This window comes from Phymastichus coffea, unplaced genomic scaffold, assembly GCF_024137745.1.
Source record: "Phymastichus coffea isolate CEN01 unplaced genomic scaffold, Cenicafe_Pcof_1.1 PCOF00048, whole genome shotgun sequence".
NCBI lineage: Eukaryota > Metazoa > Arthropoda > Insecta > Hymenoptera > Eulophidae > Phymastichus > Phymastichus coffea.
In genome coordinates this window covers 194,198-216,621 of record NW_026706859.1, presented here as the reverse complement: position 1 = coordinate 216,621, position 22,424 = coordinate 194,198, and the positions used below count along the sequence as shown (strand labels likewise).

The 22,424-nt window shown below is 33.2% G+C and overlaps 1 protein-coding gene across 2 annotated transcripts in view; it reads right to left on the bottom strand.

Moving 5' to 3' along the window:
• LOC131665248 (muscle-specific protein 300 kDa) overlaps positions 1-22,424 on the bottom strand; it is a 92,690-nt gene that overhangs the window by 28,363 nt on the left and 41,903 nt on the right. For both annotated transcript variants that reach the window (XM_058937013.1, XM_058937014.1), the window contains 10 exons: positions 22,079-22,417; positions 21,643-21,948; positions 20,973-21,124; positions 14,756-15,566; positions 14,408-14,566; positions 13,970-14,332; positions 13,525-13,635; positions 1,943-11,410; positions 648-758; positions 189-494 (listed from right to left, as the gene is read on the bottom strand). In XM_058937013.1, coding sequence (XP_058792996.1) covers positions 189-494; positions 648-758; positions 1,943-11,410; positions 13,525-13,635; positions 13,970-14,332; positions 14,408-14,566; positions 14,756-15,566; positions 20,973-21,124; positions 21,643-21,948; positions 22,079-22,417 — 12,126 coding nt within the window. The remainder of the gene's footprint in view (positions 1-188; positions 495-647; positions 759-1,942; positions 11,411-13,524; positions 13,636-13,969; positions 14,333-14,407; positions 14,567-14,755; positions 15,567-20,972; positions 21,125-21,642; positions 21,949-22,078; positions 22,418-22,424) is intronic.

Here is a 22,424-nt window from a genome sequence, read left to right as displayed (position 1 = left end):
TGTATAATAAATATTATATCAAACTTCTTATGTATGTAATTACACTGTAACAAATGAATTACATGCTTTTATATAAGGCAAATATTGACTCTTAAAAATTTTAAATGATGTGAAAATAAGTAAATACGCGAATTTAAATGATATTTAAAGCAATATCGTCGTTTTTAAATATTAAAGGAAGGTAATACCATGTAGTTAGGAGTATTAGTTTGATCAACTATGGCAAGAGTTACGTGTCTGATCCAAGCTTCAGTTTCATCAAGGCATTGTTTGTAAATTTTTATTTCTTGCTTTCTTCTTTCTTGCTCTTCGCGAGCTTGTTCTAAAGTAGATTGACCTTGTTCAGCTTGAGATATCAGACGTACAAGATTTTTTCCAATTTCAAGAACAGAAGTTTGTAATTTTTTTGTTTCAGCATCTTCAGGAACCATATTAATTTCATGTTCGATTCGATTAGCTTCTTGATTGTAATATCTTAAATCTGCCAGTATCGTCTGAAAAACAACGATTGATCCATAATTAGTATACTTGCCTTATCAAGCCATTTTTCTAAGTTTTAAAGCGTTTAAAATTTTTGTTACAACTATCTCTATATTATGTATCAAATAATAGCTTTGAAATGAAAATGATATATAATTAATAATTACCGAAAGAGCACTAATCATTGTTTGTAGATTTTCTCGCGGTACAGTTCTCAAAGCTCCTTCAAGTTGGGCTAGTACTAATTGCAAATCATCAAGATCATGTTTCATTTTTTCCTGAAAACAAAAAAGAAAGATGACTTTAGTTTTTTTTAAAATCTACTTAATTTATTATTATACTATTATATTCACACCGTACAAAACAAAAAGACCGCTCATGATATTTTTCAAGAAGTTAAAGTTTTGATACGTTTGGTAGATAAATAATTATTTAAATTTTAATAAGATAAATATAAAACACATAAAAATACAAGTGCATGCATTCAATCATTCATTTGATAAATAACTTTAAATGTTCAACTGAAATCAACTGTTGAATAAATATTGTAAAGTATATTGTAACTTTGGAAACGTAATTTACACCACATAATTTTTGTTGAAAACCCTATGTTTATTCAAATGAAAATTGAATATATTTGATTAGTAGAAAAAAATAAAATCACAAATTTTATTTTTAATTCAGCACAGCTGCATAGGGTACCTGAAAAATGATTATTAAATTGCTTAAGAAATGTTAAAAATGAAACGGGACATGACATGATTTTATAGGATTGATAAATTTTAATGTTAAATTTCACTCTAATACTGAATATTCAAGCAATCAAGTATCAATAAGCAAATTACATGCAAGACATAATCTAAAAGATACTTATATGATTAAATAATATTGATTTAATATTACTTTTTTCATCATTAAATTATTATAATTGAGTATTAAAGCCACAATATCAATTTGAAGAATTGATGTTCAGGGAATTGCGAATTTGAATGGAAATAGCGAAACCTAATAAATATATGTTTGAACATGAATAAGTACAATTCATTGATGCAATTTATTAAGAAAAATAAAATTTCAGTTTAATGGCATACTGGTTACAGCAAATTTCAAATATATTAATAATGTAGCGTGGATTAAAAATATTCAACATCAATTTTCTTCAAAATATTAAAATAAAATAAAAAAAGCGAAAGCAAAAAAAAACAATTTAAAAATAGATTGTTATTTTCGAAATCATTATGGCTAACAATTGTTAATTTTACATAATAATTCGACAAGCTATGGGGGATGGTTTTATTATTAAAGTACGTGAAAATATTAATTCTACTTGATAGTTCGATTGCAAAAGCTTCATAGTATGATGATATGAACATATGGTTATTATTCATATTTTATGATCGGTTAATTTTTTGTATGAAATGAAAACACAATATTAGCTTGTTCGCCTGTTGACAACTCGCACCTTCATGGTCAAATCAGTAAAACTGCTCTGCTGTATCTTCACAGCTGGATCAGAAGTACCGCTTTCTTCAATATTATCCTGTACCTGAATGGAACTGCTTGACTTGTCACCTAAATTCATATTGGATTCTGGGTAGGACAATGGTTTATGAACGTATGAAACAAAAGGAAGGGGATTAGGATCAACAACTTTCGGCAATTTAGCATCCATTGAAATTACTTTATGTTCGTCATCAATAATCACATCTTTTTCAAGTGCTAAGTAAGTACTATCATCACTCCAACTACCTAAACCACCCGGTAAATCTGCTATTAAACGTTCAGTTTTTGGAGTTCTATTATTAGAAGATTGCGAGCCTGAAAACTCATCTGACTGACCATCACTTCCCGAACTTCCATCGCTAGGATCATCTTTATTATTGGAATCTTTATCAGAAGATATAGAAAGAACTTTTTTATTTTTCTTTTCAGAAGCTAGATTTTCAAAATATTTGCATTCCGCTGCGTGATATGTGTGCTTGTCCCACCATAATCCAGTGTCTTTTGAAATACATGTGATCCACGATGGCGATGGCTCAAGATTATCTTTTTCAAAAGTATCAGTAATAACTTCTTCTGGAATATTCTGTTTTTGTTTATTTTGTGACACAACAACCATTTCATCATCTATATAAAATGTAACTTTTGATGATTTAGGTAAGTCAGCTTCATCAGTACTTGAGAATGATTGTGTTTCTGATAAAGTTAGCTGATGTTTATTGATATTTTTTATGTCTTCTACCATGTTATTACTCATTGTGACTAATGTTTCAGATTTGTTTTCTTCAGCCTTTTTATCCAGAATCGATATTGAAATTGGCTCTGAGTTGCACACATTTTCATTAGTCTTTGAAATTACATATTCTTCGCTGTTCTTCATAATCCCTTGATTCATTATAACTTCTTCGTTTATTTCTTTTTGGTTTCTGTTACATAGATCTTCATTATCATTATTCGTATTAATATAATCCTTTGCAACAACACTATCTATTTTAATTGTAGCTATATTGTCGGTTAGTTTTTCAGCTTTTTCTTTTGATTCGCTCGCAACGGAAGATTCTTTATCTTTAATATTTTTATTATTTTCTATCAACGGGTTGTTATGACAGATATTTAATGATACTTTTTTTTCCTGGAAAGTGGATTCTTCATTGTTATGTTTTGGCAATGGCTGAGTTGAGTCTATGGAATCTGTAATTTTTTTATTTTTTCTTCCTTCTTTTTCGCAAGATTCTTCCTTAGAAATTTTCTCCAATGGAGTACTAAGCAACCCTGTTTCTTTTTCGTTACTTATTACTGAATTTAATAATTTATTATCGATTGCACGTGTATTTTTATCATCCTCTATGCGTTGTTTTTTTCTATTTTTATTTTTTGTTGGTGCTTTCTTTGAAATTAAACATAAACGTGATAGTTCATCAGAATTATCTTTTTTTTTATCTGCTGACTGACCAGTTTTAAGTTCTTCAACTTTTAATAAATCTGTCGTATCTGTGTCCTGTTCTTGTTGATTATTTTGATTAGTAGTACTGTTTTTAGTTAATAATTCAGTATTTTTTAAATCGCTGTTTTCTGAATTATCATTGTGCTCATTTTTTTTCAATTTCAGAGTTGAACATTGATCACTTGACGATTGCAATAATACGTCGGCCAAATCTTGTATTTCGTTTTCTAAAGTCATAGATTTATTAGAACTCTTATTTTTATTATTTTTAGACTTTTTTCTATTTTTTGTATTATTTACTAAATTAGATAATTCAGGCGATTCTTCTGTAGATTCGATTTCTTTCTTATCGCTTTCTTTAATTTCATTTTTTTTCTTTGTTGCATTATCATTTATTTTTTCAGTTTTATTTGGGTCATGAATATCAGATCTGCATGAGCTTTTTGAACGAGATCGCGAACGACGATTACGTAGATCTTTTCTGTTAACAAATTCTGTCGAATCTTCATCATTAATATGAATTACATTTTCTGTTGGCTCAATTGCATCATCAGAAATAATTTGCATTTGAGGACAAGTTTGCTGTTCTTTAGTTTGCTTATCATTTTGAGCCGTTAGCTCGTTAATCTGTTCAATCGATAATAGATCTTTGGATTTAGAGCTTGGTTTTGCTGATACCTCATCATATGGAGTCGAATAAGAATTTTTAATATCCGAATCTTCAATTTCAGAAGTAGACACTGGAACTTGTGGTATATTCATTACAGGTAAAGCAACTATTTCTGCCTCCTCATTGATTTCATGACCTATACATTGAGATGTTTTTTCACATTTAATTAGCATTGTTTGGCTGATCTTACTTTGTAAATTTTCATCTTTATCTGTCTTTGGATCAGAACTTAAAATGTTTTTGTCGTCACCTGACATGCACTTTTCAATATTCTCAATCATTTGTATTCCAACTTTTTGCTTACATGTATTTGATTGTTTTTTGGATTTTTTATTTTTATTCATTGATACTTCAATTTTTTTCTCTACATTTTTATGGTTACCTTCTTCTGCTACTTGATTATCTTTCTTTTCTTTATCCTCTCTGGTAACTTCTATTTCATCCTTTATTTTTGATGAATTTTCACTTAAAATATGCTGCGTATCACTTTTTATTTCAGCTAATTCTTTATTTTTATTTTTTGATGATTCTTTATTACTTGATTCCTTTTTGTTTACTTTACGTTGTTTTGAATTTCTAATTGTAGGTTTGATTATATCTGCAGATTTTATATTTTCTGGCTTTTGAATATTTCCACCTGATTTTGCTTTTGGAACATTTTCCTTAATTAAAATAGAAGAAGTTTGCAAAAAATGTTCACCACTGATGTCATCTTGTGACTTGCTCAAGCTTTCTTCTTCATTTGTTAACAATTTTTTACACTTCTTTTTAATTTCCACTTTTTCGTCCAAGTCTTCACTTTTCACACTTGACATTCCAGAGTTCTCTTGTTGATTCAATTGCATTGTCATTTCACCTGAATTTGAACTGGAATTACCACTTGTATGTGGGTTTTCATTCCGTCTTTTTTCCTCTTGTTGTTTTTCAAATTCTGTTAGCATCTTAACGAATTCAGCGTCCTCAATTTTTTCTTGTTCAAATTCTTCTTTTATTAATTGCTTGTACCGATCGTAATATCGTCTTAACCGTTTCTCTTCTGCTTTCTCAGAATCTAAAAGCCATTGTCGTTTTTCAAAATGAGGTATATTTAAAAGTAAGGTCTCATTTTGCATTATAAAGTCATACTCTTCTTGTTCTTCAGGAGTAAGATCAACATTCCAAGGATGATTTTCAATGAATTCTGCAATGAACTCTGGAGTAAGTTTTTCTTTTCCTTTAAGAAATTTAACGTCCTTAAATTCGTCTTCATTAGGCAAATAATCTTCATCATCTGACAATACAGGTGTTTGTCCTTTGGTTGGCGTATCGGATGAATCTGAATCGCTGTCTGTTTGCTTTTTAGACATACATTTACTAATCATCTCTTCTTTATATTTTTGACATAAATGAGAAATATCTATTAATTTATTGCATTCAGTGTTTGTATTCATCGGTATATTTTGTTCTAGGTCTTGGATATCAACATTTGTGGTATCTTTTTCGTTAAGTTCTATGTCTTTAACATTATATATTTTAGATAAGATTTTTTTATTTTGTAAAGTATCATCACTTTTTGTTTCATCAGTTGAAGCTTTGTCATCGATCTTTTGACAAGACTGTTTATCATTATTCTGTGTTATCGATGTCTCGTCCGTAATTGGTGCGGTTTTTGTAATTTTATCATTATTTGTTGGAGTGATGGTTTCCCCTTTATTGATGTCGCTCGGCGCTGGAAATGTTTCTTCTACATCCTCATCTATTGAGAAAAGTTCATTTAGGAAATCCATCCACGAGTCATCTGTTTTTAAATGTATTTGTTGAATTTCCTTTGTATCAGATTGAGAAACTGAATCTGTCACCGGTATGGTAGACTCAATCGAATTAGATTGACATACTCTAATCCCAGGTTTCATATTTTCATCCATTTCTTCGTTTAATTTATTCGTGGGTATTTGGTCACTTTTTGAGTCATATTTTATTGCATTTTTATGATTAGGTTTTTCACTAATCGATGGAATTTTCATTTTTGATTGTTGCACGATTCTTTCTATACTTGTATCTCTCTCTATATTGCCATGGATACTTGATGTTTGTTGTTCTTGGAAAGTTTTTTCAATGTTATATAAACAATGCAAGTCTGTTTCTGCTTGGGCATGAGAATGGTAATCAATTTGATATGCTTTAATTGTTTCACAAAGATATGGTTTACTTAAAAATGTTGATGATAGTTGTTTGTTGTTATCGAATTCAGTAATTTCATTTTTTACTGCGATTTTCTCAACAGTCACTGGTGTATTTAACTTTATTTGACAAGATTCATCTTGATCGGATTGACTTTCGATATGAGAACATTGAATTATTGGATTTTGCTGATCGAAACAAGAACTTTCGAAAATACTCGCGTCAACATCGGATTTTCCTATTTTTTTTCTATTTTGCACACTCCCGAATAAAGGTACTTCTTCATTTTCCAGGAAAGTTTCTAATGATATAGCTGGTTTCTCGAAAGTAACAGTTGTTGCACTTTCTATATTTTTCTCGAATTCGTCAGGAGCAATAGATGGAACCACTTTTTCTTCAGTACAAGCTGGTTGCAGATTAAGAGCTTTGTCAACATTTAAAACGATTTCTTTTTTATTTTTTACAATATCTATGGTTTTTTTTTCATCAAAAATCTCTTTAGTTATTAACTCTGATATTTCTAATTTTTTATTCTCTCCTTGTTCTAATTCATCCAATACTATATTTTCAGAAATTATTGAATCATCTGATATTTTATAAGTCAATGACTTTTCAGGCTTTTCTAGTTCAGTTTGGTCAAAAATTAATTCTTCTTGAAGTTTATTATAAAAGGAAGTAACTACTTGATTCGATTGTGTAGATATTTTATCTGCCGGCTGTCTTTTATTTACTTTAATTGATGCCGATCCAGTATGCAATTTTTGTAATTGCGCTTGTTCAGCGCTTTCTATTTCTTTCGATAGTTCTTTAATTTCTTTTGTATTTTGATCTAAATTGTCCTTTTCATTATCGATTTGTATGACATTTGGAAATTCTAATAATTTCTTGTCCTTGTTAATTTTTTCTGTTGCTTTTTTTGTATTCTTTAATATTTTTTTTGGAGTACCATGTGGCAAATTTTTGTTTATAGAAATCATTTTTGGTACACAGACCTGATCTATTTTTTGCATTTTTTCTTCCGATTCAGATATTAGTTCTTGGGTTGATTGTGTACTATCAGTCACTGTACTTATATTAGATTGAAAATTACAAATTATTTCAGGTTTAGTTATAGTTTCATAATTAGATTTTGGTGATTCAACTTTTGATTTTCGTTCGAAAGTTGTATGATTTTTCAACTTTGCATCAACTCTTGAAAAATCATCACTTACTAACTCATAAGGTAAATCTTGGGGGTTTTTTCGTTGTTTGATCTCGGATATTTTTTCAGTATCTGATTCCAATGGTAACGTTTCCTTGATACTGTCCAATCTACCTTGGAGTGTATCCTGACATTCACTTTTTGTTTTTGATTCTGATTTTTTCTGATCATCTAATTTGAGATTAACAACTACTTCAGATTTTTCTGTAATTTCATAATTTTTATTAGACTGTTCGCTTTTTAATTCTGATTCCGATTTTGTTTTATTATCAACTTCATTTTTCGATAAATAAGATTTATTCTGCCGGCTTTTTTTTCGTTTGGATTTAGATTTTTCTTCAGTGTTTGGTTTCAGTTGAATATCTTCAAATTTATTCAGTGAATCTTGAAAAGTGATTGTGCTCTTAGTTTCCTCTTTCAGTTCTATGTTTTTCTGTTTGGGACTCTCAGTTATTTCAAGTTCAGTGGACTTATTCAAATTTTTATTCTGTTGCTCAATTTTTGATTTCGCTTCACACTTTAAGTGATGTTCGGACGAAGATTCTATGTCAAACATATCAGATAGTTCCTTAATTTCATCTTCCTGTTCAATTTTATTTTTCCTTTCAGTACTTGATTTCACCTCAACTTTTTCAAGTTTATTCAACATATGCTTAGAGCTGATTGTATTCTTGTTTTCTGACATCCATGGTACCTTTTCGCCATCAATTAATTTAGATTTGGTTATGGTTTTAGAAGATTTAATTGGATTTTGTATTGTTGTTTTTAATTTACGTTCAACTTCATAAGTTAAATTTGTGACACATTCTGAACTAGATGTACTGGTTGATTTATAAGATCCATCAAGAGGATCATATTGTTGGTTGAGCTCGACTTCATCTTCAGTTTTGGTGTTTGATACAGTTTTATCCTTGGCCTCATCTTGTGTAATATGAGATTTTGCGACATTTTTGCTTTTTATTTCAATTTCCAAATGTGAAGATATAGGTTTAGTCGTAGTTTCCATTGGTTTATTATGCATATCATTTCTTGGTTTGGATTTAAAAGTTTCATCATAACCTAGTCCTCTATCCATTTCTATGTCAGAGTTACTTGTTGATAAATTAAATTTATCTTCAGGATTACCTTTTCGTTTGTTTTTTGCTTTATTTTTAGTTCCTGATTTTGATTCAATTATTTTTGGCTTGATTAACGAATCTTGAGATTTCATTGTATTCTTATCTGTTGAATTTAGTTCTGATATCTGTTGATCTTTTACTTTGGCATTAGGAATGGTTTGATCTTTAATTATGACTTCAGACTGCTTATCCTGCTGTTCAATTTTTGAATCATAATAAGATATGGCTTCGTTATTCAACATTGAATCGCTTTTTATGTCAAGTTTATTTATTAGTTCATGAGATTTATTATTAAAACCTCCTTTTTGCTTCGTCTTGGATTTCTCTTTAGATGTAAATTTTAAATCTTGCTCTAGCTTCGTAAGTTCGTTTTGAGATACATCTTTATCTTTAATTTTTTGTTCAATGCCCAATTGGTGATCATGAATTTGATCTGGTTTTACACGTTCGTCTACCTTGTTTTTAGTTTTATTGTGATCTATAATTTTCTGTTCTGAATTTTCCTTACTTATTATTTCAGAATTTATAGCATCTTCTGGAGGATTCAGTGTTGATTTATCGCTTGATTGCGAGAATATACCTGTTTTGTAATCTACATTCAAATCTCGTTTTTTATTTAGTTTTCTGGATAATGTATCTGATCCATCTTTTGGTTTATGTTTTTTGACAAGATCAGAAATACTTTCGAAACTTAATTTTGATTCAACTTCTACTTGTGATTTATTAATAGTCTTATGAGGTTTATCTTTCATATTCTTGAGTTTATGTTTATCCATATCTTCAATTTCTTTCAAAGCTTTATCGATTTCATCTTCGTGTAATTCATTTTTTTTCTTTTTCTGTTTTTTTCTTTTCTCTGTAGTTTCTGAGTTATTTCCGGAAGTTGAGTCAAGAGGCTTTTGTTGAGTATTAATAGATATATTTTTTTCAGCTTCATCATGTTCGTTATTCATATTGGTCGCTTTTTTAGTTTCCTCAGAAACCGCTTGTTCTATATTCGGTTTGGTTTGTTTAACTGAAATGAATTTATTTTTATCTGGGAGTTTCTTTTCATTTTTGTTATTTTCTCGGTTTTTCGTTAGATTTTCTTCCGCTGTAAGTCTCCGTTTAGGATCTTTCTTTCTTATTGTACCCCATAATTCTGTTTTTGAATCATAATTACTAGCTTGACCATCATGTTCATTTTTTCCCTTTTCTAATTCATCACTCCTAATAAATATTTTTGGCTCGGCGTTAGGAGATTGGGAATGTTCTTTGCGCGGTTTTAATTTATTATTAAAAATTGGCAAAATTACTTGTGGTAATAAGCCTTGTGATAATATTTGTGCATACGAGAAAAAAGATCCACGTGATTCTATTTGTTCAAATTTCGTTTCAATCGCTTCATTGAATGAGGGTTGATTTATTGAATCTTTTTTTAAATTTAAATTTGTATTTTTTTCCGTATTCAGGTTTTCTGGCTGACAATCATTCGACGCTTCCACTGAACATGTAGAAATTTTTTGGGATATAAGATCTTGTGATGTTTCATGTTCCATTAAATCTGCAGACTGAGTACTAGATATATTCTGTATTTGTAAATTGATTGGTTCCGTCGGAATAAAAGGATTATTAATTCTTTCTTTAGGTACAGATTGCGACTGCTGATAAATATTTGCTGCTGTATATTCTTGCTGTACCATAAAATGTTTTGCTGTATATTGATCATTTGTGTTAAAACTTTCGACAGGAACTATACTTTCGACAGGAACTTGTGTTGAACTATATATGTAATTAACTGGGTAAGGATTTATTTCAGCATTAATGAACCCAGTCATTGTAGATATAGGGTGTGTGTAATTGTATACTTCAGATTGCGGCGTGGTCACTATATTCTGATTTACATTGCTATACTCTTCTATTGGTTGATCGGCCCAATTCGATATTTCAATTTCAGAGCTAGAAAGGATTTCATCAGTCGTTGCAGAACTTACATGTTTATAGGATTGGCTTTCCTTGGTTGTTTCGTGTATGTTATCGTTAGAAACTAAAGTTGGCATCCTATTTTCGTCTTGATTTTGACAGTCTAGTGCCGGGGAAATTTTTGACTCAATTGTACGTAATTCTTTTATTTTAAGATGAACCATTTGATCAACCCTTTCATCTGGTTCAGAAGATGCTCTTGAAGACTGGCCTTTCAAAATATCAGCGTATGAAGTCGAACCAGGAATCCATATGGGACTAGGCGATCTACCACGCTTTTGCTCAAGCACAGATAACGTCTGAATGGGCGTAACAGTATCTATATTTTTTTCGAAAGAAGCAGTTACGGCGTTATCATTTTCTTTTACTTGAATTTTTGATTTAGCACTTTGAACAGATTCTTTTGATAATATTTTTTTTGTTGGTGATCTACCTCGACGTAAACCCGAACTTGATTTCCCTTGGTTTTTCGGCTTTTCTGTTTCAATATTACTTCTATTCTCTACATTTTCTTTAAACGTTTGACGTTTTTTCAAATTTAAGCTTTCTAGACATATTATTGGTTCTTGGACTTCAATTTTTACACTGTCTTTAGATAAAGGTTTCGATTGTGATAATGGTACTTCTGATCTAATAAGAGATTGTCGAAGAATTTGCACAGGTGAAGAAGCATCATCTCTAAGTTTTTTATGTGGACTTGTATGGCGAGAACTTGATCTTGATCTTCCCGCAGTCACGTCAGCATAGGAAGCAGTACCCACCAATAAGTTTGCATTTTCTGGATTTGGAGGGATGTAGTAAGGGTCTACTGCATGAGTCTGATCTACCAAAGTCCGTGCACGTTGCTGCCATTCCTCCAATTGCATCCGCAACGCCTGCTCGCAAAACGTAAGTGCCAGGAGAACTTATCTTTATGTTTTTATAAGAAATTTTTCAGTGGGATGGGCATTTGATTTATTATATATTCAAGCATCAGAAGCACTTTATATTTGTACATATTTTTAGTTAGATATCTTCGCAGTTCTTTTTTGTTCATGTATTCTTTCTTTGAAAATTTCAATTCTATATCTTTTTAAAGATTCAATAATAAGACATAAGATTATATTGAATAATCTTTATGATGAATAGGATTCAGAAATAGTCGAGTATTTTAATAATTTTCAAAAAATATTCGGAATAATATAGGAGTTTTAGGTAACGCCGATCAGTGGTAGAAACAAAATGTAGATAATTATACTCTCATATAGAATGCTCTTTATTTGTCTCATTCTTTTGTTATAATATTAAAATTCTTGACATACAACAAAAACATCTATCTATATTCGTTCAAATAATTTTAATTTTCAGAAACTAATCTCTATAAGAACCATTGAAAAATAATAAATATATTTTAGAAAATGAAATTTGTAACAAAAACAAATTAATGGGCATTTTTGAAATTACGATTGTTAAGTAAAGGTCTTGCACTTATACATATATTACAACAAAAAATTTATTTTAAACGCGGTAGGAATGCAACAGTCTTTCCGCTCTTTGGCGTGTTCCGCAATACGTCGCATATTTCGTTGAAATAATAATAATAAAGCACGGATGATGCGTACAGAATAATATTCAACGAATAACCATTAGATTCTATGAAATGAAACAAATACCCGGGTTTCAAAAATCTAATGTTTCTGCATCTGGTGTTCCACGTTGAATTAATAACTTTGATCGTTCTACGCGTGCTTGAATTTTACTATGCAGTGATCTTATACGTTCTCGGAAAGTCTATATTATAATGAGAAAATTGAGCAATAAAAATGAGAGTTTGATTCGGTTAAAAAAAGATTTTTCCCCAAGTACCCCCAGGTCAAAATTAGCATAGTAGTGAAAAGACGAGTGAGAAATATAAAAATAAACGAAACGAGTTGTGATAGAAGTGGTTACAAGATGACGAACAGAAATCATTTGGATACGTATGATACCGAAACAGCATGAGACGAATGTAATGAGTAGAGGATCGTCAGAGGTTCGTAGTTGGAAGGTTCGTATGAGTGAAGGAAAAGGAATGCAGCAAATAAAAATGATAAATAAACTAATTGACGTAATATCAAAGGAAATTAAAATAATTTCATAGGCATAATTATTATGCAGTGACTTTGCATTGCTGTAATAAGGCCTTGTCTCCACGAATTGTCAAGGTATTTCGTGTATAATTTTTCCAAAGAAGTTGACTTGATTTAGCTTGATTTATAAGATAATAAAATATTTTGTCAGTTGAATATATTTAATAATATAACTATTTAATTTAAATAAATGTGCATACAATAAAAATTGTGTCAATATAAAAAATGTGATTCTACATCCGTAATAATAAATATAAAATTTATACGTCTTTATAAATATACTGTATGCTAATAATTACACTATTCTACATGTGAATACAAATACATGATATGTCAATACAAATAAGCAAATCAAGTTACTTTTTGAAAAAAGAAAACTATAACCACAACAAAATGGACTTAAAGTTACATAGAAGTACAGTACGCAAAACCAAAAGATACCAACTAACACCCAGGAAGCAAATACACCACCTTTAGAAAACGATATTCAAGCGTTATTTATATTTGCACCACTAATTACTTCCCTAATTACTAAATTATTTTTTATTTTAATTTTAAATAAAATTTCGTCCTTATTACGAAATAAAAGTGAAAGAAAATAAGTAGTAACAAGAAATGTTAACCAAGCAAATGAATTAAAGTTACCACATTTCCGGAAATTATTAATTTCATCCACCAATCGACATTTAAGAATATTTTATTATTTATCTAAAATATAAAACGTTGAATAACACAAAAATTTAATCATAAAGCTGGTGGTGGGTTTTGAATTGGTATCAGTTTAAACTATTATATGTACAAATCAGTTGCTACTCTGTAGCGCAAAGTGCCATTGGAAGAGAAAGACAGTATAGGGAGTAAAAAGTAAGGGTTGAACCTACCTGTTGCTCTTTCAATGCTTTTTCCCTGTCATTGGGTAAGTACGTCGGACTCAGAACGGTCCTCAGTTGCTGTTCAACTTGTACGATTTGCTGTCTAAGCTGTTGTATTTCCTGTAAAAGTTTAAGAGCTAGGGTCATGTTGCACGTCCTACAGATGACATTTAGAGCCATCATTTGAAAAGGAGAATTTTTTCATTACTCTTTTTATAGTGAACTACTGCGTTCATTATCGTATCTTATTTTAAGTATTTTAATTATCTACATATTTCTATTGTTTCATGTTATTTACTTATTTCTGCAATTCCTATAAAATTAACAATATGAGACTTGACGATACTAGTAATTTATCGAATGTTCGTGTACATAATAAATTTGGCACCAATATCACTAGCATTTATTCAAGAGTAAAAAAATTCTCCTCGTTTACAATCATTTATATCCTGACCTGCTGGTACTGATCGAGTTGAGCAAGACACACTTCGAGTGAAGCGGTTTGTTCTTTGACGCTGTCATTGTGAGCATCGAGTTCTGAAATGAGCTCGTCCGCGGATTCAACGACACGATTGTCACCGCCAATTCCAGAGCGAAAGTGTACTTGCAACTTTTCGACACTCATTTGGATTTTAGTTTTCTGGATTGTCACGTCACTGAGCATCTTTTCGCGAATCGCATGTTGATCTCGAAGTGGCTTCTTTTTGTTCTGTGGTGATTCCAAGCTTTGGCGAGATTTTTCTAGCCAACTCTTCACGTCCTTCATCTTGCGCTCGCACTGCTCCCATTCTTCGCTCGTTTCTTGCAGCAGCGCATTCTGCAAAATATACGACGTTGTGCCAGAGTTCTTTCGATTACCTAGATAGTGGCGGAAAGTAATTTATCAACTAACCCGTTCCAAAAGTTGACCTTCAACTTCGACTTTGGTTTCTTCAGCTTCTGTTAGTCTTTGGGGCAAATCACCGACGCTTGTTACTTGACCGATATTCTCCAATTCACGACCCATATCGCTTAGGTTTTTGTTTACTTGCTTACAGCTTTTTACAGCAGTCTAGATAGTTTACGAAGTTGTATTTCAATTACCATTAGATCAATAATTTCATTCATCGCTAATCCGCTTCACCCAAAATAAAGCACAATTTCTATTGACAATCAAAGCCTTCAGGCAGATTATTTATAAATATTACTGGGTAAAACGTCAGCGATGAAAGACATCAAGAACATCTTGCGCGAAACCTACCGCGTATTCGTGTAGCCTCTGCCTGGCTTGATTAAGTGTACTAAGTTTAAGGGGTTCTGTGAGGAAAAGTTTTTTTTCGGTGGTCCAGGCTTTGACGGCCTCAAGCAGCGTAAGGAATCTCTGCCAGGCATCCAGCGTATCACCGACTAATTGTTTCTTTTCCTCCAGCCAAACCTTAACCTGAGCGAGCTGCTCGGTAAGATTTGTCACGGTTCCACCGATGAGCTCCTTCTCCTTGTCGTCTTTGGTATTGTCTATAATACTTTTGCCGTTCTTTGTGAGTCGCTCTAGTTTGTCGCTCATCGGAACTAATTCGCCTTGTATTTGCCTGATGTTCTCCATCATCTTGGCTGGCTCGCATGATCTGTCCTGAAGCTTCAGTTCAGCCTCGCGCATCCAGGCTTGCAAAGTGTCGACGTCAGCGAGGTAGTCGGTGCGCTGTGTTTTGGCGCGCTTCTGTTCGCGCTGCTTTTCCTCCATGGCCTGGCTAGTGTCTTCGGCCTGCAGCTCGAGGGCGGCGAGTCGCTGGGCCGCGTCGATCGGCACGAGCTGCTGGCTGGCTTGGTACCGCGCCTTAGTGTCACCGGAAAAGCGCCTGATGGCTTCGTGCTCCGAGTCGAGTTTGGACGCTAATCCGCCGAGCTCGAGCTCGATCGTCCCCTGATCAGCGGCGTGCACGTGTAACGAGCGGATCTGCTCTGACAGCGAATCGAGTCGAACGCGATGCTCCTCTATCTCCTCCTCGACGAGGCGCAGGCCGTGCAGCTCCTCGTTCGATCTTTCCGATTTCGAGTGGAGCAAGCTGACGAGTCTGCAAAGTTGTTTTGTTTATACCTCATGCCCCAGTCGCTGTAGCATAATCACTACAGTGTCTTATTATACATCTGTTTCGCTGTAATTTTCAACTATACGAAAAGGTCTGCTTTTTATGTGAAACCGGTATATTATTTATCGAGAAAATTTCGGAATGCGTGTGCGATATTCATTCACAATAAACGTAAACAAGCCAATGTCCAGACGCACACGTACGCCAGCCATCAGAGTTATTCTCAGAGTGATCGGGTCATCCCTAAAACGCGAACTGTCTCGTTAGTCCGGAAATTCAATTAGCCAAACTTCACAACCTTGCTTTCTTAAACTTATAACTTCGACCGAGAATAATGTTTCTTTTCAATTTTCAGGTAGCCGGTGGACGTTCTAGTGGCAACGTAAATGAGCAGCGCTCAAGCAAAAGCATACCGAGACAGAAGACAAATTTAGCATCGGAAATACGTGTCGCTCTTAAAGCGAAATAGTGTGAGAGAGAGAGAGAGAGAGAGAGAAAGAGAGAGAGAGAGAGAGAGGGGGGGGGGGGGGGAGAGAGAGAGAGAAGCAGAGAGGCAGAGAAAGACGACGAAAAAGATGGCTGAGATCCCGGCTTGTGAACTCCTGGCCAGCCGACGCCGAGAGGCCTTGGCTAAAAGTAGACGGAACCGGGGCCGTTTTCTAGCGCTGCTTGAAATTTGCGATTCGTACGAGTAAGATTTTATGAATACTACTATTCCTATGCCTATGATTTGGAGTATTTAATAAATGTAATTTTGGATATATAATTTTGGTATATCAATTTGCATCCATTACGTATCGAGAATATAATTATTTATCATTTAATGTTTTGAGAGAATGAAAATTTATTTAAATAGCTAAAAAATGCGCAAACAAGTGGGATACATTCAATCACTAAATTCAACAAGTCAATCAGTACACATCCCTTAAAATCCATAAGAGCATTAATTTATACAAATGACATCACAGAAAATAACTAACCGATGGCAGAACCTCAAATTAAAAAAAAAAAATTAATAATTTTCTATCAATCAAAAGAGGACATCTTAAGGATATGCGTAAATTTCAGTCGAGTATGCGCGAGAAACACGTATATTTTTCTTTCTTTTTGCACAAATGACATCAGCGCGATTACGGAACATAGTTTAAGTTGATACTACGCCGGCTAAAAGTAGTCGCACGCACATTCCCGAGATAATTTATCTATGTGCGAACGCGCGTGAAAGCAGAAAGCTGAGATTCGTGAAAAGCTCTGTGCCTCGGTGTCAATGTCGTGCTTTCAGATGAAGTCATGACACAAATGACATCAGTAAACAGCGACCCTCAGGCTAAATGTTACGTGTATGAACATAATGACTATTGCGATTGCAAAATAATTTAGAGATATATATTATGCTCCCGAGATTTTTTTTCGTAATTTATAAAGTTGTTATCTTTCACGAATGAATTTGAAATTTTTGATTATTTATAAATGAGTAATATATTGTTCACTAAAATTCTTTACGGCTCATGAGTTTCTATTGATTTTGGATCAGCGAAGAAGAAAATATTGGATTATTGTTAACTAAAAAGTTTTTCAATTGCACTTATATTACTTTACTTGTAGAATTATAGATTCAATACAGATTAAAAGTGTCAAAATAAACTAATAAGTAGATACAAAATAAATAAATTATCGTTCGATTATTTGATATGCGAGCACAAATTATTTTCATAAATCGAATATGCAATAAATTACCATTGATAACAACTCTGAAAGTGTAAATAATTTATACCCAAAACTTTCAACTAATAAAGTCAGCACTTTGATTTACTCAATGAAATAGCTGTGCTTGAACAATCATTACGGCAAGAGAAACAAACGCGTAAAAACCAATTGGTTTATTTCAAAAGAAAACTCACGAATCGCAACGTTTATAAGATATACTTCCATCGGGTCACGCGTAAAAGTTAGCCGGCATTTCGAGACTATCACGCGCGCGTGGCTAACAAAACAGTCCTCACCTGTTATTGAACTTCTCACGCTAGAAACGGCTGCAGCTGTCTACCGGAAAAGGAGAGAGCGAAAAAGAACTATGGAAACGGGCAAGTGCTTTGGCAACGAGGATGTTGTGTTTAGGATAATCGGGCAACAGTACGGCGCGGCACAAGTCAAGCCAACCGAGTTGCGGTTCTCGCGGTTCGAAACGTATTGCGGGAGGTTGATTTTGGCTTGCGAATCGGGCTTAGCAAGTTACCGGGCTTAGGTTGCGCGACGCATGCCCACTTCAATGCGCCCGCACCTCTCTCTCTCTCTCTCTCTCTTGGACTAAGAATAACGCCTTTGCTGCTATTTCCTTCTAACATGCTCTCTATCTCTCTTTCGCGACGTCCGAGAGTTGCCCTCGGATATTCCGCGTGCTTCAAAGATACTCTCTTGGCTTTTTGCGTATGAGCTTTGAGACATTTATTGTTGTCAATGCTTCGATGCTCATAGCAATTAAATGTTATGTATATCGCGGCCTATATTTTATCGAGATTCAAAATAATTCGAAATAGACTTGTCATCGGTATGTATTCAGATAATTCATTACAATGACGATTTTATATATTTACTGCCTTGCAATTAATGACTCCAAAATAAACTATTTGTTTTCTTTTTATAAGCAATATTTATAATTTGCAATAAGGGAATTTCATATGAAGTACAAAAAGTAGTGATGTTTCAGTTGGGACTGTTTAAAACTATTAATTCAAACTAACTTTTAATGCAAAAAATATTATTTCATTAAAAAAATATTAAAGAATAACTTTGATTAATCATACTTATATTGCTACAAACAGTAATAGTTCCCTCAGTAGTAATAAAATATAAAAATTTTTAAATTGAAATATATCCAATTTTGCCTAAAATAAGCTCACCTTGTGAGATCATTGCAGTTCAAAGTTTTGCAGTCATATCACTGTTTTAGATGGCTCAACTGTCTAGTTATTATTACCTAGCCTAAATAGTAATTATATCTATCTATATCACACTTCAGGCAATAAGCTACAAGTTATAACTGGAATTAATAAATCCTGCTACCGAATCGTCAACAATTTGTGGCACTGCACAAACAAGTTATATCTTTTCTAAAACTAGTATAAATAAGCACATATTACGGAAACAAACAAACACACGTTTTGATAGATTATCACGTATGTGGCCAAGTATAAAAAGCTGAGACGCGCGCGTTCCGGTTTGGCATTGGCTGGCTCGCTCGCGAAAGCTCCGATGGATCGAAGTCGACTGAATCGGGAGAAGCGTGCAAGGCACGCGGTCTCAGAGCGCGGAAAAAGAAATCGGTTTGGGGGGAACTATACGCGACCGCAGCGTGTGCTCATGGCAATGTAGCCTTCGCGCGACAGCATAGCAAAAGAAGCTAGCGACCTTCCGGCTTCCAACTCCTCCCGCGGCCGGCTTTCTCTCTCTCTCTCTCTCTCTCTCTGTCTCTCGCTATATAGTTGTGTGTTTTCGCGCTCTGCCGACCGAAGTTGCGTCATCTGAGACGGATTTGATAATGACGTAGTCGCGACTTTTAGTGTGCACATTCATTGCATGGCGAGTGACGATGTGTGCGCGCATGAAAAGGACGCACAGCGGTTTGGTGGAGGAGTAGGGGGCTTATCGATTTAACGAACGAACTGATGGGAGAAAAGGAGATAGTGGCGAAGGATGTAATGAGCTGCAGTTTTTATTTCCGTACGTCAACTCGCCGTTAATTTCATTTGCATATACTCGCTTAGAGGTCGCGCGGTCTTTATTTTGAGATTTTCCGTAGCAAGTTAATTATACTCCTGAGCGCATTATTTAACAAGCCGAAGCAATTTCTCTTAATATCGTTACATTCTCTTGTAAAATTTCATAGAGTGACATTCTCAGAGATGATGATATCATGTCTGATGACATTACCAACCTTTACATTTATGAAATTATAAATAATGTATATCGGCTATCTAAAATTAAAAAGCTTCGTATACTTTTACATTCGTTAATGACCTCTTTTGATACCAATTTTTTAAACACACTTTTTATACTGATGTTCGTACGTAGTCGAGATTCAGATAATTTCTGTACGTCAACAATTGATAATTCTTTTTTAATTTAATTTTTATCAAAAGTATAAAGGTTTCATTGTAATTGACATCGATGATGTCAACATATGACTAGCATTAAATTATGCATTTTCAAATGTACTATCATTTTTTCTCTATGCACCCGGAAAGTATAACGTACGTGTAATGATCATTGAAAAATATTCTTTCTTTCAATGTATCGCTTTCAACCGAAGGTATTTATAACTGATAAACCAATATGTACACGTTATCGTTATAAATATATACATAGTTACATATAAATGAATAAATTAATTATTTACTAGTTCATAACTATTATTTAATTTAAACTTAATTAATAATGTTTAAATATTTGATCAGGAACGTTCATTTATCTTATAAAAATATAATTAATTAGAGTGTTTCATACTCGTAGCTAAAAATATGCAATGAGGTAATTATGTATATTTTTTATACTAAAATATGTTGATGAATACATTAATTAAAGAGAATTACTTTTTCGAGGCTTCAAGATAATATGAAATTCATTGTAGTTTATCATAAATAAATCTTTTCATTTACAGGAATTATCGTGGCAAAGTGATCCTAGCTTACCAAGTTATCACTTGTAATTTTCCTTTTATAACTTACTGTATACAACAGTGCAGGACAACATTAAACTTACAAAGTAATTTTATAATAATGTGACAACAAATAAATATTTAATCAATATAAATAATCGATATAAAATGTAAAAATGTAATATATTTATAAAAAACATGTCAAATAAAACATCAAGAAACAAGGTGATAAAGCAAAATTCAAATCATACAACATGCACATGCACAATTTGCAGTCTATATACGAAATATGTATAGATAAGCAGTAAAATCATACTTTACAAATAATCTTTAAAATGTCTTTATTTCGTCGATTATATTTTGATAAATTCGAAAGTAATTCACGATTGTCTACTAAATGTATTAATAGTACGTTATAATACAATACACTACTATAAAAAATTCTGTACAAGTGCCAACTCTTTAAAAATATGAGACGTGCGAGAAACTCGAAAAAATATCTCAAGTAGATTTTTGGTTATTTTTTATCTAAGCGTTCGTCAAAGTAAAAAATAAAGTAGAAAAACTCCAATATTCATAAACAAAAATATTTACATATACTCGTTTAAAAATTTCATATAAACATAAACAACCCTACTTCGTCATAGCTGATTAAATTGTTCATCTATATTTACTGATTCGAATAGCTCAATCGATAGTCGCGCGGCGTAGAAATAAATAAAAGGTTTTCGACTCACGTGTTGACGGCTCGGCTCAGTTTATCGATGCGTTCCTTCAGAGCACATGCTGCGGGCTCTGTTAGTGCTGCCAGATACGACAGTACAGGTCCTGCCAAATCTCTTACCTCTTCTGCATCCGACTTAAGTATCTCCGCCTCGGATGTCAGTTCCTGTTAATAAGCAAAACAAAGTTATTATGGTGATACTAATTTCGAATTTCTATAATTTCCATTAAGAACATTTTCAATAAATAATTGTAACCTGTTTTAAATGCCAATCAATTGGTGATCAAGAAAAGCGAAAATAAATAAATTATAAAATAAATCGCATATGCCATAATATTTATTACATACACATCGACGAGGTCACGCTTGGTGAAGTTTAGAATATCTATGTTAGGCTAGTACCGTTCGTACGAGTTGGCACGCTTGTTACTTAAGCTCTTAAAATGATTGATTTGCGATAATTGCTTCTTTTTTATTTCTTGCTCAAAAAGTTGAAAAGTTATAATTGATTATTGATCGGCCTTACAAGAGTACGGAAGTTTCATTCTTCTTTGAATGATATTTTATCGGTAAAAGTAAACTATTTGTAAAATTATTTATGAATTGAATGAATAGAAAATACTGCTCTTTGACTTTTGACCAACTGAAACAATATCGGACCACGTATCAATTTTAATACTTACATCAAGAGCTTTGATAGTATCCAGCAGGTGTTGTTTTGATCGTACCACCGTATCAACAAGTTTGCTGCGTTCCTCGATTGCATTAAGCTTTGTCTCAGTACTCGAATATTTCGATTCCAGTTCCTCCCAGTGTCGGGACAGAGCATCTAGAGCATCGCGCCGACTTTCTAGGCCCGAAACCAATGCGCGCCATTCAATGTTAATTTCTTCGAGCTGAGTCTCGATTCTTGATTTGTTAACAGCGTCAGATTGATCGAGTACTTCTTTGCCACGTTCGTTCAGCAAATCGAGTTCGAATTGTTGGTTCTGAAAGTGATAAATGTAACGAAACATACTAATTATGTTTAGATAAAGTTTTAATAATTTAAGTAGTTTCTTTTATAATCTGCCAGATGATGGCGAGTAACTTGATTGCTTTATAAGAACCCGCACTGACCTGAATATCGTTAAGAGCATGGGTAATCTTCTGAATGTTGAACTGCAAGCCTGCAAGAGTGGTAACCGGCTCGTCGGTGAATCTAGTTCTGGCAATAGCCGCTCTGACTCGCTCGAGTGTCTGTGCATAATCGCGCCACATTTCGGCGCCCTGCTCGAGGTGGGCACGGTGCGATCTCGCGGTGTTTAGCGTGTTTTTCAGCAGTTGCGTGTGCTGCTGACGCTCGGCGCTCAATTCCTCTTGCTCGGATGCGCTCAACGACGGCCAGATCTTATCGGCAACCTGCTGGATTTGCTGGGAAACGAGCTCCTTTATCGACGCTTCGCTGCTGAAGTATATCTGCCGA